General features: G+C 39.3%; 1 protein-coding gene across 7 annotated transcripts in view; it reads right to left on the bottom strand.

Annotated features, from left to right (window-relative positions):
• The window catches only part of ARHGEF3 (Rho guanine nucleotide exchange factor 3), a 112,058-nt gene that overhangs the window by 54,280 nt on the left and 42,674 nt on the right, over positions 1 to 15,104 (bottom strand). Inside the window, exon 1 of one of the 7 annotated variants that reach the window (XM_064723897.1) lies at positions 7,157 to 7,204. The exons of the other annotated variants lie outside the window; for them this stretch is intronic. Coding sequence (XP_064579967.1) covers positions 7,157 to 7,189 — 33 coding nt within the window. The 5' untranslated portion in view covers positions 7,190 to 7,204. Of the gene's footprint in view, positions 1 to 7,156; positions 7,205 to 15,104 lie in introns of those variants that run through there. 7 annotated transcript variants of the gene reach the window in all.

Here is a 15,104-nt window from a genome sequence, read left to right as displayed (position 1 = left end):
GTATCTTATTTAAAAGCAACATTTTTGATTATATAGTAAACATCAATATACTCCTGAGTTGATACAAATCAGTATCAACTGTGATGTACAGACCAAAAGCAATGAAAAGACAAAAAAGATAAAGTGTAGGAAAAGCAATTACATATTGAGTAAGTCAGGGACAGCCTCCACAAAATAGATCTCTTGCTCTACCCCATACTTCACTGTGTTCATCAAAGGATCATTCCTCACTTTATCTTAGAACTTCTACTTACTGAAAATTACTACACACTTAATATAAAAGCTACTGAATATGAAATGTTATCTGGAAGCTTGCAAATATTATACTCATTATATTCTCTGTGAGCCTCAGTGGTTATGCAACACCAGTCATTTCAAATAGAAATTGTTAAATATTAACCAGGGCAGGCAAGATTAATGATTTAATATTTCTGAGACTTTCAAGAGCTATTATCATTGTATAAGTGGGGGCAGAACTCCATGGCAAAAAAAAAAACCAAAAAGCAATAATTGAGCTACCAGATCATAGATAAATTTCTTTGCCCATAATAAGTGGATTAGAAGCAAAGATTGCAGTGGATATTGTGCAGGGAGCATAAGGTGCTCATTAAATTAATCCCTGCTCTTTGTGAAGATCTTTTCCCCAAGGGGGTTACAAGTCCTGTCTCAGCTGTCATAGTACAATGCAACTGACCCCTGAATCTGCCTGTCCCACAAAATCATCCCTTGATTCTTGCTCTGCATTTTCTGTTTTAACCCACATGACACATGAAGCAACACAAACCTCTCCCCAAAGCAGCCCAGAAGCTCAGCCTGGTGCAGCAGCCTCTGGCAGAGCCCAGGGCAGGCTGAGGAGGCACAGCAGGGTCCAGCAGGGCAGGCTCAGTCCCCCTGCAGCCCTGCTCCCCCAGCACACTGACATGAGAGTGTCCCCCTGCAGCAGAGTGACACTGACCACAGGCCACCCTGGTAACCCCACACTGGGCTGTGGGCAGAGGGCAATGCCGTCTGACCACAGAGCATCTCTTTGTGAGAATTTGTATGGGCATGAACCAGACTAAATTGAAAAATATTATGATGCTGTTTGCCTTGCTGGGAAAACAGGAAAGCTTGGAACACTTGGATAACTTTCTCTTGCCCAGTATTTAGAGACCTTAAAAAATGGGCACACATCTGCATGAAAATAGTAGCAAGTACATGTTCTGATGAGAAATGTGTCTGTTTTCTGACTGACCACACAGGTGCATTACCTGCATCCGAAAATGAACCTCTGGCTGAAAAAGCTTTTTCTACCATAATTTTGAATCCTAATGTTTGTGATACTGTTTCCCAAAAGGCTGTGCCTACATCCACAGTTACAGACACGACTTCCTGGCCTTAACACAGCAGGAAAGAGCTGCTTTCCATAATTATCTCACAGGAGATGAGAAGGTAAGATATCCAATTATATATTAAAGTATTGATTTCATTAAAGGAATTAGAGCAATAAGACATTATTCCTTATTCATATAAGGAAGGCTGGATTAACACAGTGCCCATCACAGGGTTTTAATTATCAATATCACAGATTTATACTTTACCACCTGGGAGATGAAATGCGAAGATGCACAAAAATAGCTTGACAAAACCCATCCTGTAATGGGGAAAGCAATGCTTTTCAGGAGACCTGCTGACTTTTGTAAAATCATCTCTCCATTCTAGATGCTTAGAAATGGGTCTGCACACAGACTGGTACCAAAACAAATAACAATTCAAGATAATGTATTTGCATAGGCACATCATAACCTTAGACCTTCTTAGTCAGAGACAGACTCATTTCAAAACCAAACACTAAAAACTTTAAGTCTTTTTTCATACCAAAATCCATTCTAATGAAACAGACTTTTCCCATGTCCCCAACACAAAAAGTCCAACACAAAGAAAAATTAGAAACCATTCAAATAGCCTGTATTTCAGATTGTTTTCATATGAAAATATTTTCTAAAACAGCCTTTCCAGAACATACACCTGAACACACCTCAATACTGCTAACTGGAAGAAAATAACTTTTTAAAATAACAGAGTTTTATTATTCAAGTAAATGTAAATAAGTAGAAGCGCATATATACACACCTACATACACATATAAAATATTTACGTATTTTATGTATACACACATATAACAAGTGTATATACATATATATACATTTACAATAATACAGAAAAGGGAAACCATTTAGCTAACAAAGTTTTGTATCATTTTTACTGTTGAGAAGAAGGGAGGAAGAGATTCACTACTCTGGGCTTTATGTTCCTGTCTAGCTTATGGCACACTTTTATCAAGGACAATATCTGCATCACACTAAATTAAAAGACAAAACAACACAAAGACAAACAATTTGAAGAGATCAGGTAGAGCAAAGATAAAATCAAAAGGGATTAATGTGGAAGGATGGGAAAAAACTGATCAAAGACTTAATAAAAAGTCAAACATCACAGGCCAGGTTTAAACCACACTCCAAAGGGTGGATTATGTCTGCATGAAAAGCAGCATTATTACATGATTGTTTTTCTTTTAATTTTAGAAAGCAATCAGTATCTGCTGAGCCAGCTGAGAACCCCTCTACATCTACAAGGAACCTTCCCACCCAAAGCTTGATGATTTATGCCCTAAGAATCACAGCTGGTGCTGAAGCAGCTCAGAATAAGGCAGGAGCACATAATTTCTTTATAGAAAGACATCAAACCACAACAATAATCCAGACTTCCATCTGAATTTCTAGTCACATTTTTATCACAAATTTTATACAACTTTTTTTTAAACATAGTTAGCCTATAAATTCTCTTGATGTGTAATTATTTTTATCAGCAACATCCACATGTGTATACTAAAATATAGATGTGCACTTCTAAGCACCCTTCTAATTCTTACATCTCTAACATGTACAGATGCTGGTAAATTCAAAAGAATATTCAGACACTACAATTCTCATTCTTTCTTCTTTGTAGCTTCTCAGTGCATCCACACCCATCCAACCAACACATGGACCTCTCTTCAAAAAGCCCTGAAAAGTACCACTTGCTAAGACCATATTTATTCTTTTAATGACTCCAAAAATTCCAGTTGCTGTTGCTTCCGTGTTACAAGATCTGTTTCAAGTTTTCATTGCTTCCATTTCAAATCACATTCAAATGTGATTTGAAAATTATCAAGCTCCCAGTTAGTTACACCACAGAGTATGGAGGACTCAGTGAGGACAGCGGCCAGTGATGAGGCACAAATAGTACAAAACAGATGTCAAGAGGAACACAAAAAGGGAGGTATAGGGTGAAAAGAGTAAACTACAAACTGGACTGCTTCAATGTTTCAATTCTCCTAGCTAATTTTAAATGTTTCCAAAAGTTTAACAGATGACGCAGCCATCAAACAGAAAGGTTAAAACATTTCAGTTTAATCTTCCTAATACAAGAGGAAAACCAGCCTAAAAGCCAGCATTTTTCTTTCCTGGTGTTATTACTCAGTTAATGAAATATGCCTTGGATCCAGCCTAATTGCTAAGCAAAAGTTTAATAACCTTCTCTTAAAGTTACTTCAATGATCACTAATTTAACATTTCCTGCTACAGGTGATGGGCTACAAGCCCACCAAGCAGAGTTCAGAAGAGAACCAGAAGAGACAGCAGTGGTGCTGCACTGCCCAGCTCCAAGCCAGAATGATACTGAAAAAAAGAGTAAATCTCACATGGGATTAGACACTTTCCATCATATCAGACTCCTGCTCACTGGCATTAAAGCATGTAAAATGAAATTAAGGCAGAGAAGACACAAAAAACCCAAAAAACAAACCTAAAAAAACACCCTTGAGCCTAGCTGATATAAAGCACAGACCCAGAAAGTCTGTATTGCAGGAGATTGTGACATATTAATGACACAAACAGCTCAGGGTGCAATCCCCAACAAGAAATATCTGCATTTCCTGTTGATTACAGGATTTGGTTACAAGATAGCCAATTTCAGTTTCACAATAAAGTGACAACTCATTCTCTAGAGTTTAAGCCCTTTCACAAAGAGATGGATCTTCTTCCACCTTTAAAGGTCAGCTCTCTTGGCCTTCACCACAGCCTGTCACTCACTTTTCTGCCAATACCTGTGAGCCTCCCTGTTGAGCTCCCTCCCTCTTCTGTGGCTTTATCACCGACAAGAGTTTGAGGGATGAGGAGACAAAAACATCTTAAAATGAGTTTTCCCAGAGCATGATGCCTTTTCTAGCTGAATAATGCATCATGTATGTTTTTGGAGACCATAATCTCAGAATAGTGAATTCTAACACAAAAATTTTTCAAGTCCAGAACTTGTTACCCTGCATTTCAGTATCACATTTCTTTATGTTATATTGGCAAAAGGAACTTGCAATCAAAAATTCTTTAGTGTTATAATAAAACTTTCCATGTATATTTCCAGGGCCCTGTCCTGTTTGGAATACCAGAGACATTGCAGGTTTCATTTTCTCAGGAGTGACACAAAGTCTTTAACATTATTGCTTTTCAGGAGAAAGTGCCAGAGATGACCTGCCTGCACTCTGCACTGAGCTGGACACAGCATGGACAGTCCAGCTTCCCACCCTGCCCATGTTCAGCTGGCAGGAGCCCTGGATACCAGTGCTAGGAACAGGACTTGCTTGTTCCTGATATTCCAAAGAAAATAAACAAATGAAAAAACAGACTCTGCTCTGTTAGAGCACAGCAAAAACTGCAATGGAGGCGAGGTCATCTGTGCCACTGATGACTTTGACACTTTCCAAGCCCTTCCAGGAGTCATCACATCTCTGCTGGCCAAGATGGCAGCTCCTGGGCAGCCTCCCCTCGGCACAGCCAGCAGCTCTGCTCTGCACTGCTTGTTGTGATGGATTGGAGATTTTCCGGCCAGTGTAATGTAAAAGGAACACTGAAGTGAACAATGAAATGAAAGTTATATTCAATGTGTTTAACATCAACAACAGGAAATGGGTGTGCATGTACGGGATGCTGTAAGGACAAGGATTAGCACAGCTTTGTTTGAGGACTGGTATTTACTTTGTCTTTATTTAACCTTCTTCCTTCCCCTTTTTGGAAGACAGGGGAGAGGACCAGTAACTGGAATCTAGAACAGTTAAATACACTGACACTTCTGCAAACTTTACAGTAAAGTCCAAACCAAATTCAGCTAAATAAGTCACATTTATTTCTTCTGCACAGGAGGTTTTTATTGTGTGAGAATCCTTTCTCAGCCAAAATCTGAACACTCCTACATAAGTTATTCTTCTAATTAACACAATCAATATCTAATGATTTTAAACTCACCAAATATATAAATAAAAAATAAGATGCAATGTGAAAGAGTCCATACACTATTTAGATTCAGCTTCTGTTCTTCTTTCAAACACTTTTCAGCTGGGATCTGTCAGATCCAGTTCTGTATGTCTCCAAGTAACACAACCAGTCAGCATGCAAACATCCCTGGATTCCTTAGTCTTCAGCAAGCTGAGGTGATGAATTTGCAGCTCCTGGCCTTGTATGTTTGTGCTGAGGGAGTTTAGCATAGGATTGGTTGTAAAAGCAAGAATAATCAAAGTTGGGGTGTTTTAATGCTCTAATTCTATCCTTGAAGGTTTTGTGCACTTGCAGGGCACACAGGCTCTTGAACATCACGTCATAGAATCCCAGGGGCTGGAAAATCCCTCTAAGATCACCAAGTCCAACCTTTAACTCAGCACTGCCAAACCACCACTAACTCACAATGACACAACTACAGGGCTTCTAAACACCCCCAGGGATGGTGATTCCACCACTGACCTAGGCAGCCCATTCCGGTGCTTGACAGTGCTTTTAGTGAAGAAATTTTCCCTAATACCCAATTTAAACCTTCCCAGGTGCAACCTGAGGCTCTTTCCTCTTGTCCTGTCACTTGTTACCTGGGAGAAGAGACTGACCCCACCTGGCTACAGCTTCCTATCAGGTGTTGTAGAGCCATAAGGTTTCCATATCCCTGATTTGCCTTGCACTACAGCCCCCTGCCTTGATCACATATTTCTCAGAACTTCAAAGTACAGTTTTAATCAACATACACACAAATATTTTGAAATAACTTGGATTCCTAAATGAGAGGATGTTTTAAAGTTTTCCAAGAAAGGATGCTGTAAACTGGGGCTGAAGCTGCAAAATCTGAGATCACATCTGTTCACTGGTGTCCCTAATGGGCCACTCTTATTCACATATTAACAGTCCAAAATCAAAGCTCAACACAAATCATTAAGAACAAACAAGTACTAAATGCAAACCACTGCAACACAAGACAGGAAAGTTTTTATAGAGCGGTTTGAAATTACAGATTTTAACTCTATACTTTGTTCTACTCTTGATGAACATGACAATCAGGAAGCATTTATCCCCAAAATATCTAACCTCAATCTCCCTTGCCATGAAAAAAGCCCATTTCTTCCCATGCTGCACTTGGCAAGTACAGAGAACCAGTGCCCACTTTGCAATTGTCTACACACACTCAGATAAGCCTATACTCACATCTTTTCTATACACAAGATGCACTGAATATTTTAAACCTCTCTCAAAGGCTGTGTTTTCTACAGTTACTATCAACCTTGCTACTTTTCTGGCCACATCTCTCCAAACTGCAGTGTCCATATCAGCACCCAGTTTTCCAGGTGATGCCACACCCACATGCTACAGAGCAGAATCATGCTGCAGTGTAAGTACAGTGTAAGTAGGATGTGTCACCGCTTTCACTTTGACAATGGAGACAATAATGCATCTTGTTATAAATATTCCTCTTTAAGCCATAGCATCAGCTAAAATTCACATTTTCAGGCTAGGAGACTGAGGCAGAGATGTTTACACGGGTATGACAGATAAGTAGAAGCAAAGACTTAAACCCATCACCCTGCAGCAACAAACAATGAATACAGAGAGAAAAATAAACCGTCCTCCATCCCATTGGGAACAGCAAAGTATGTTACCTCAACTTTTAGCAAATTTCTTCCCTTACACAAGGAAACATTCCTGCCAAGCAACATTTTGGTTTAATCAATACCCAATCTTAAGTCCTGGCATGCTTGGAAGGAGTATCTGTGCAATTCCAACTTACACACAAAATACAAAGTTCCACGATCCCGATTCACGCTTACCTGATGATGCACAAATAAGCAGCACCACACCATGAGTTATTTGTATTGTACTCAGACTTGAGCAGGTTTCTCAATTTCCAGTGTGACAGTGGAAAGCCTTGGCTACAAAGGAGTCCCTCTGTCTGTCCCTGGGTTTTCGGCAGGAACTCCTCCCCATGCAGCCTCACAGTTTGCTCTCGCTTCCTGTCCTGCCGTGCACTGCAAGTCTCAGAAACTGATCTGCACTGCTGTGTCTATCTCTGGTGTGGTTTTTCTCTCACATGCTGGTTCCCAATAATATTTTAAACAGAAAAAGTGTTTTACAAATGGCCAATAAGTGAACAGCACCAGTATGGTGAAGGTAAAGATATCACTAACAGGTTTCTAAAATAACAGGTAGGTGTTCGGGAACTCTGAGCCTCAGTAACTGAAACAATCCACCTCCACCGGTGCAATTCTTATACAGCAACAGGCTTTAAACTCAAGGGCAGACAACTATGTCCAAATGCAGATGTCTCAGCACACAAAACTGCTGGTAGATACTGGGCAGAACTTTTAAATATTTATTTTACAATTTATTTTTTTTTTAGCATTTGAGAAGTGATGTTTTTAGGAGAAGCTTGTTAAGGGAGGCATAACAGTAAAAATTAAGAACTGATTGTTTTAGAATCAGCCTAGAATAAAGGAGCAAAGATAAGCATGGCAAAGCATCCCAATTTTGTGTGTAAGTACAAGTGCAGACTTTGATTTTATCCCTAGAAATTCAATATAATTAGAAAGAAAGAATTACACCTCACTTTGGATCTGCCCCTATCCTATTTAGTCTTCTGTGACTTGCTCAGATCTACAAACACAGAGCTGATTTTGCTATAAGCAGAATTCTGCATTCTTCCAGTGGGAAAGAATGTAAAAAAAAGTTTAATGTGGGTAGCAAGATAACAGCAATTCAAATTTCATCTTTAAAGAAAACAAGTCTTTAGTGAGCTGGTGCAATCTTTCTTCTGAATAAAAAATTTCTGCTGAGCTTGGACGAAGAAGATAAAGGTGAAACTGATACCAGTGAGCAACCAGTTCCTTTGAGAAGAGGAGCCACGACATCTCTGCAGACAGAAAATACTAACTGAAGGATCTTTCAGAAAGCAGACATTTCAGGCCAAGACTTAAAAATTACTGAAGTACACTCTTGGTGAATGCTATTGGCCTGTCTTCTCTGCCCAAACGTGAGGCAAAACCCAACCTAGCCACCTTGTTTTCAGACCCTGCCAGCAGAACATAGTACACTTCCCAAGGAAATACATATAAACTCTGTATGTAAGCCTACAAAATTTTCCAAGTATTATTTAGCCTCTATTAATTTAAAGTTATTTCTTAAATAATCTTTAATCCCATGCAGGAAACCCTAATCCTCTGCTGTCAGAATTTGGTAACACCTGACCCAGAATCAAATACAAGAGTGCATTTTTTTTTTTTTCAAGTGTTTTGATATCCACAGCTCTTTAATTGTACCAAAGATGAAGATAGGTAGGCAGGCATTTCTCAATCAGATTTCCTGGTAACATTTGGATTTCTGTATTCCACTTCCTGGAGACCACAACATGTAAAGACTTGAACTTGCTGTACTTCTTTCTATTTGCACTTGCACTACTCCTTAGGCTGCCTATAACCACCTGCCTCAACAGCCATCAGAATTTAAGAAGCCTAGCAGACACCACAGATTTCAGATTGCTGTCAGGTTTTTTCTCATCAATCTAATAAATAACATTTAAAGCCTTCTGGCCCCTTGCCTGTATCAATCAACACAAATTAATGGGATGGCAAAACCTGCTTTCTAAGGTCTAAAGGAAGAAAACATTTTATCTGTGTTTTTTCCCTGCAGTTGCACAAGGATCACCTCCAAGGTACTCTGCACTTTGTTGACAGCAGCATCAAGGGTGCACACCTGAAAGAAAGCGCCTCTGGAATTTACATTGTAGACAGCCACACAAGTACCAAGGAAGGAAATACAAGATACCCTATCTAGATTCCAGACAGCAACTTCATCCTAAGAATGAGGTCCAGAAATCAGAACTGACAAACTCTGAATATGCAAACACATGAAAGCTGCTCCTTTGGTGCCTGTGCAGTTAGAGCAGTTCTGTCCAGTCCAACCAAACATGAAATGAAACAAGGCAGTGCCATGAACACAGGATCAAATAATAGCCAAAACATCCACAAAGCTGAGTAAAGGGAATTAAATATTGCTGTAAATATAGTTTTCAAGAACAAAGGATGAACACCAGCTATTCTTTTTTCCTTTTTCTTTAATTAAAACAAATCTGACAACACTGTTTCAGAAAGTTTCCTGCCTTAGTATTCTCACTTGTAAAATGCCCACAGCACTGCGGTGGCATAAGGCTGAAGCCTGTCCAGTGTCTGTAACCAGCAGCACATGACAAGTCTCTATTCACACAGCACACAGTTTCCAGTTGCTGTATCAAAAAACACAGCAAAATGTAAGCAAAGCTACCTAGGCAGATTCACCATTGCTTTCTTCTCCAGCGTTCTTAAAATTACAGATATTACAAATAGGAAAATAAACACATAAAATTCTTTTCCAGGGCAGTACCCTACTGCAGCAACCAGGTGTTTCACTGCACAAAGGGGAACATACACATCTCAAGTGCTCTGAGGTTTGACCTGGCTCTTTCTAAGGGCTGGGAGAGACACTCACTGGTAGCAAATTCCCTGCAAGACATCCAGATTTGCCCATCCCATCTCCCTTAGTACAAACCACTGAGTTTGTCATTTCTCCTGTATTCTCCCAGAGATAAAGATCAAGGGAAAGCTCAGATGATGCTTCCCAGAATGGGGAAAAGATTGCCATGATTTGTTCAAGACATTTAGAAGACAATTTTTATTTTTTCTGAGAATATTTTTTTTTCTTTTAGTAGTAGTCCAGAAGCAAGGGCCACACCAAAGTGCAGCAGCCACTGCCCAGCTGAGGAGCCTGAGGAAGCCCTGCAGCTCTCTCCCATCTCCTCCCAGGATCCTTGCAGTCAGGACATGCCATCTAATCTTCTTAGGATCAGCACAACTGCCCTCATTCCGTGACCTTTGCACAAGGCTACAGCTCTGCTCTGGACTCTTGGAAGGCTCTGGGAGGACACAGGGTTTGCTGAAACTTATGACTGCTACTTCTGAGAATATTTAAGGTTATGAACTACTGAAAACAGTGCTTGGAAAAGAATTAAGTTTAGCAAATTCAGTGAGGAGCCTGCTGGCACAGAGACAGATTGAGACTGTTTTCTCATTGTGCATTATAAGTGTTTTAAGAATGCTAAATTTAACTCTCTCTGAAAAGCTTTACAATTAACTACCATCTAGAAAGAGACAGACACAACCTATGTAAAACTTTTGCAACAAAAACAATCTAACAAATATTTTTAAGTGAGCATTTTACATATCCTGAGAACAATACCTCACATCATGTTAGGATCACATTATATATACTGAATATATAGACTGCATATATACATATCATATTATATTCATTATCCATTAGGAATGGGATATCCCATTTCAAAACACGTAACAGAACCCAGGAATTACAAAGATTTGTCATCATGAATGAATCTTAAGAGCTTCAACAGATCTTAATTTATACCAAAAATTTAATTGATTATTATTAAAGAAATGCAATAGTATGTTCATTCACATGCTTAGATTGTAAATTCTTTGGAGAAATAATAGCTTATTACTATGTTTGTGTAATATCCAGCAAAACAGAGACCTTATTATCTGGTTGCTACTGTAATAAAAAAATTTGTTTCCAGGCTGCAATAAATAGAAGGTACCACCATATTGTTTTTACTAAGCATTTGTGTCAGATTTTAAAAGATGGCCATCACTTTTAACTGCTGTGTACATTCTAACCACACCATTAGCTTTCCAGAAGAATCTTGCTCTTATGTTTAGAAATAATTAGGATTCACCCTACAACTGAGATGTTTGACCAATTCTGGTTGTGAAAGCACCACTGTGTTTGGAATGAAGGGGGGTCCTCAAGGACAAACCAACAAACCCCCTCAAAATGCTTCCTCAAAATTGAGAACTCCAACTTTCTTTTCTTTCCCCATCAGCTTCAGGACTGTTTATAAGTTGTTTCAGAAGTTCAGAACTTTTCAGGAGGTTTTCCTTCTCTCCTGGTCCTTAAAAGGATTTTGCTTAGCTTCCAGTCACAAGTACAACTTGACAAACTAAATTAGAACCTGTGGGACTGCAGAGGGACTGCAAATGGAGAGGAAGATGTTAGAATAAAACCTCCAGTACAGAGGATTTCCCAACTGTCTTTGGATATACTTTTGAAACCTTTTCCAAATTTGTAGTCCATCTGTTTACTTTTTTTTTTTTACTTAATCCACAGTTTCAAATAATAATACCTAAGCATTACCTACTTGAAAACTTTTACAATCAACTTAGAATGATCACTAAGGCTTTGTACTATAAGCACTAGGAGATTAGACAACAAACCATCAAAACAATTTGGGGAAAACAGAAAGCCACATTAACAATGTATCTTTGTAACAGGTGTGATAACACCAAGTCCTCCTGCAAGCATCACTAGTAAAAGCAAACACAGCATCATTTCAAGCCCATGTGTGCAGCCCTTCATTTGCACAAGACAATTGAAAATAAAACTGCTAATATGAAAGAGTGGAGCATCAATGAAATACCAATTTATAGTTCAAAATTGCTTCTAAAATGTTGATTTCTCAGACTGGACAAGAGCATCACTCAGTTAACCATTAGAGGTTTCTGAAACAGTCATAGGAAATAGTAATTTCACATCACGTGTTCTCAAAGAGCAGCCACTGGTGGAGTGGGGGGAAACAGAGACAAAGAAATGGGCAGAGTTTGGTTGGAGTTAAACTGAACAGGGGTCAAGTTCATCTGCTGCTGAACAAAGAAAAGAGCAGTAAATGACAGCAGGAGTACAAGGTAACACCCAGTCTATGATTAAAGACAGGAAATCTGCTCTATAACAGAACATCCAACTTAGCATAAGAGAATCACAATTGGACCTATCTGCTTTATCACATGCTGCTTCTAGCTCAGTATTGTTTGTATGTGCAAAATAGCTGGCATGGAGGGTTTATAGCATATACAGAATATTTCTACTATAAATAACAAACCACACCCGGAGCAAAAATAAACTTGTTACAAAGCACTGACAAAGAACCATAAAACAAAACCCTACAGCAATAGCAGAATGACTGTATGAAGTATAAAAAAAATCCATTCTTTGAAAAGATAAAATTGAATTATACAAAACCCCTCCCAATGGGAAATATCATAGTGTTTCCATTATCAGAAAAAATCAAGGTACTAATTGAATATATGAGCTTTTGTAAGCAGAATATCTACCTTTTACAACAAAAGTCATGGGTGAAAAGTTTTGCAGGTGTCAAAGTCTGTGGATGTCTTTCCAGGAATGCCTCAGCCAAGTGCTCTGTAAGGGCCTCAATACTCTTGCCCCAAGAAACATAAATCTAAATATAACTGCCATGTATTTGACTTGGAAGCATCTCTGTAAACTAGGTGGACAGTTTAATGGCTATGTACTTATCTCACAGATGACTTCTTGGGAGTCTTCTTTCACAGATGTAAAAGTTGTGAAAGTTTAATAAAACAGCTACTGAATTGAGTTCATGAAGTCAGTACAAACTCCCAAGCAGTACAGCACTCCCTAGGTAGCAGAGCAGTAATAGTTCATAAACATGCACAGGTTTGTCTGCCTGAGCCCCCAACTATTGGAATTTTGAAGTCTAAAGGTCAATCAACATCATTCCCCTTTGTAATTAATTATAAACAACTCACAGCTGTCGCTCCAGCCCATTCCTGTCGCCACCCTACTGTATGCAGAGGACCTTGTAACTTTCAGTACCCATTGACCCTACAAAGAAATGTGGCCATTTATTACAGGCCTAGGAATCCCACATATCAACAAACCATGTTTGGCTGGAATTCCAAATACAACATTCTACTGTGACATGGCTAATATTGCATCACACACTGTGGGTACAAGTTCTGGTGATTAAGCCATGCTGACTCAGCACATGGCTTTGGAATAAAACAATTTTTAATTCTTCAAATTTTATAACTGGTCACTCTGAATTTGTACTTGAATTCAGTGTATACATTAAGAATATGACAATTCTGATGTGTTTTGAAACTGCAGATGGAACTGACTGCTATCCAGTTACGCAAATGCCACACAATGAATTTCTGATAGCATCTCTATTTGTGTGCCAATATAAACCTTGCTGTTCCAAGAGAAATTAGTCTTGTGACTAATCAACAACAGTTCCAGTGGTTTGTTCAAAACCAAAACCAATAACAAGCTAAACCATTTAAAACTCCGCCCATAGATTAAGCAGGGAGACACCAAACCCAACATTTGGTACCATATAAGCTCCTGTCTTCTGAACCAGAAACTGTGTATCACGGGAGGATATTCATTGGTGCTACCAATGGTGTGAAGCAAAGCTTCCCTGCTCCTGCAGTGCTCCCAAGAAACAACAGCAAGAACAGACTTACAGAATCACTTCTGACCGTTTCTGGTGTCAGGTATCAGGGCCATTCCGGCCCAGGAAAGGTCAGAGCTGGACAGCAGCACAACAGCTCCTCCACAGGGGCAGACTAAAGGCAAGTCTGAGCCGAGCCAGGCAGTAAAAGAGAAGGGCTGAGACAAACTCTGAAACAGAAGAGCTTGAACCCACTGTAAGAAGACAGAGGAAGAGATCTAAAAGGAGTGAGTGGCACACAGGAACTCATCATCTGTCGGAAAGCAGAAAAGGAACATGGAATCCTGTTCAAAGACAAAGGGGGAGGAGACAGGTCAGGGATCAAGCATCCACGTATCTTTACCCTGCTGCAGGTTAGAAGAGGTGGCACTCTGCAAAGGCAAAGGGAGGAGAGCAGCCATGGGGAGCAGGGACCCCAGCCAGACTCCTCTGCTCAGAGTCTCTCTATAGTACGGGAAGGAGCTGATTGCTGACTGCCAGGTCACAACAGCTACAATTATTCCACTCCCAGCTATGCTCTGAGTACACAAAATAGTCACTTATAAAAACATGCTGTCAATGACAAAGTAGCCATCCCCCTCTGAGGAAGCTGCTTAAATTGGGCATAGGAGTAAACTGAACTAACAAAAAACCACATGTGTTTTTAATGCATATGATACTTTGTGTTTTAAAATCATACTGGACATACCAAGAGATTATGGTATTTAAGCACATTTGATTTAGTGTCAGTAGTGCATAACATTGTTTCAACAAGTATGAAAAAAGGCCTGTGTGATGCCACTTCTAATTTCTGTTACAGGTAACATCACTGCTTAGGCAAACAACTATCAGTGGATACAGAAATTAAGTAAATCCAGGCAGAATCCAGGAGAGGTACAGAGGCGCTTTCTATGGTAGCAAAAAACAATATAAATTTATCCAATTATTCATCAATTTAAAGCCAGGATAAAACTTCTTTTCTCTCTTAAAAATTTTTATCCTGTTGAGATTCGTGCACTCTGAATGGGATGGATAACTGAAGTGTGCCAGCCTGCACAAAAACATACTGTTTTCCAAATACTGTCTGAAAAGTGTGGAATCCTTCTCATTTGGCATGGCAGACACCTTTCCTTTCCCCCCACAAACACATGTGCAGTAAAACTAGCACAGAAACCACTTACATGTCTAAAATTGACTTTCCGCATATTTAACACTTTTTTATGACAAGTTTCTCATAAATTAGATCAGCCTTCCTCACAGGTGACCACATCTGCAGCTCAGCTAGATGCTTCTAAAAACTAGAAAGGAAACAAGAAAGGAGGAAATAGGAAGAAGCCTCAATGCAATAAATTATCTTCAATCTTCAGGCAACTGTGCACTAAACACATGCCTCAAACTGTTTCAAGCACAAAATGTTGGTTTAGATG

The sequence above is a fragment of the Zonotrichia leucophrys genome, chromosome 12 (assembly GCF_028769735.1).
Source record: "Zonotrichia leucophrys gambelii isolate GWCS_2022_RI chromosome 12, RI_Zleu_2.0, whole genome shotgun sequence".
Taxonomy (NCBI): domain Eukaryota; kingdom Metazoa; phylum Chordata; class Aves; order Passeriformes; family Passerellidae; genus Zonotrichia; species Zonotrichia leucophrys.
This window is presented reverse-complemented; position numbering and strand designations above follow the sequence as displayed.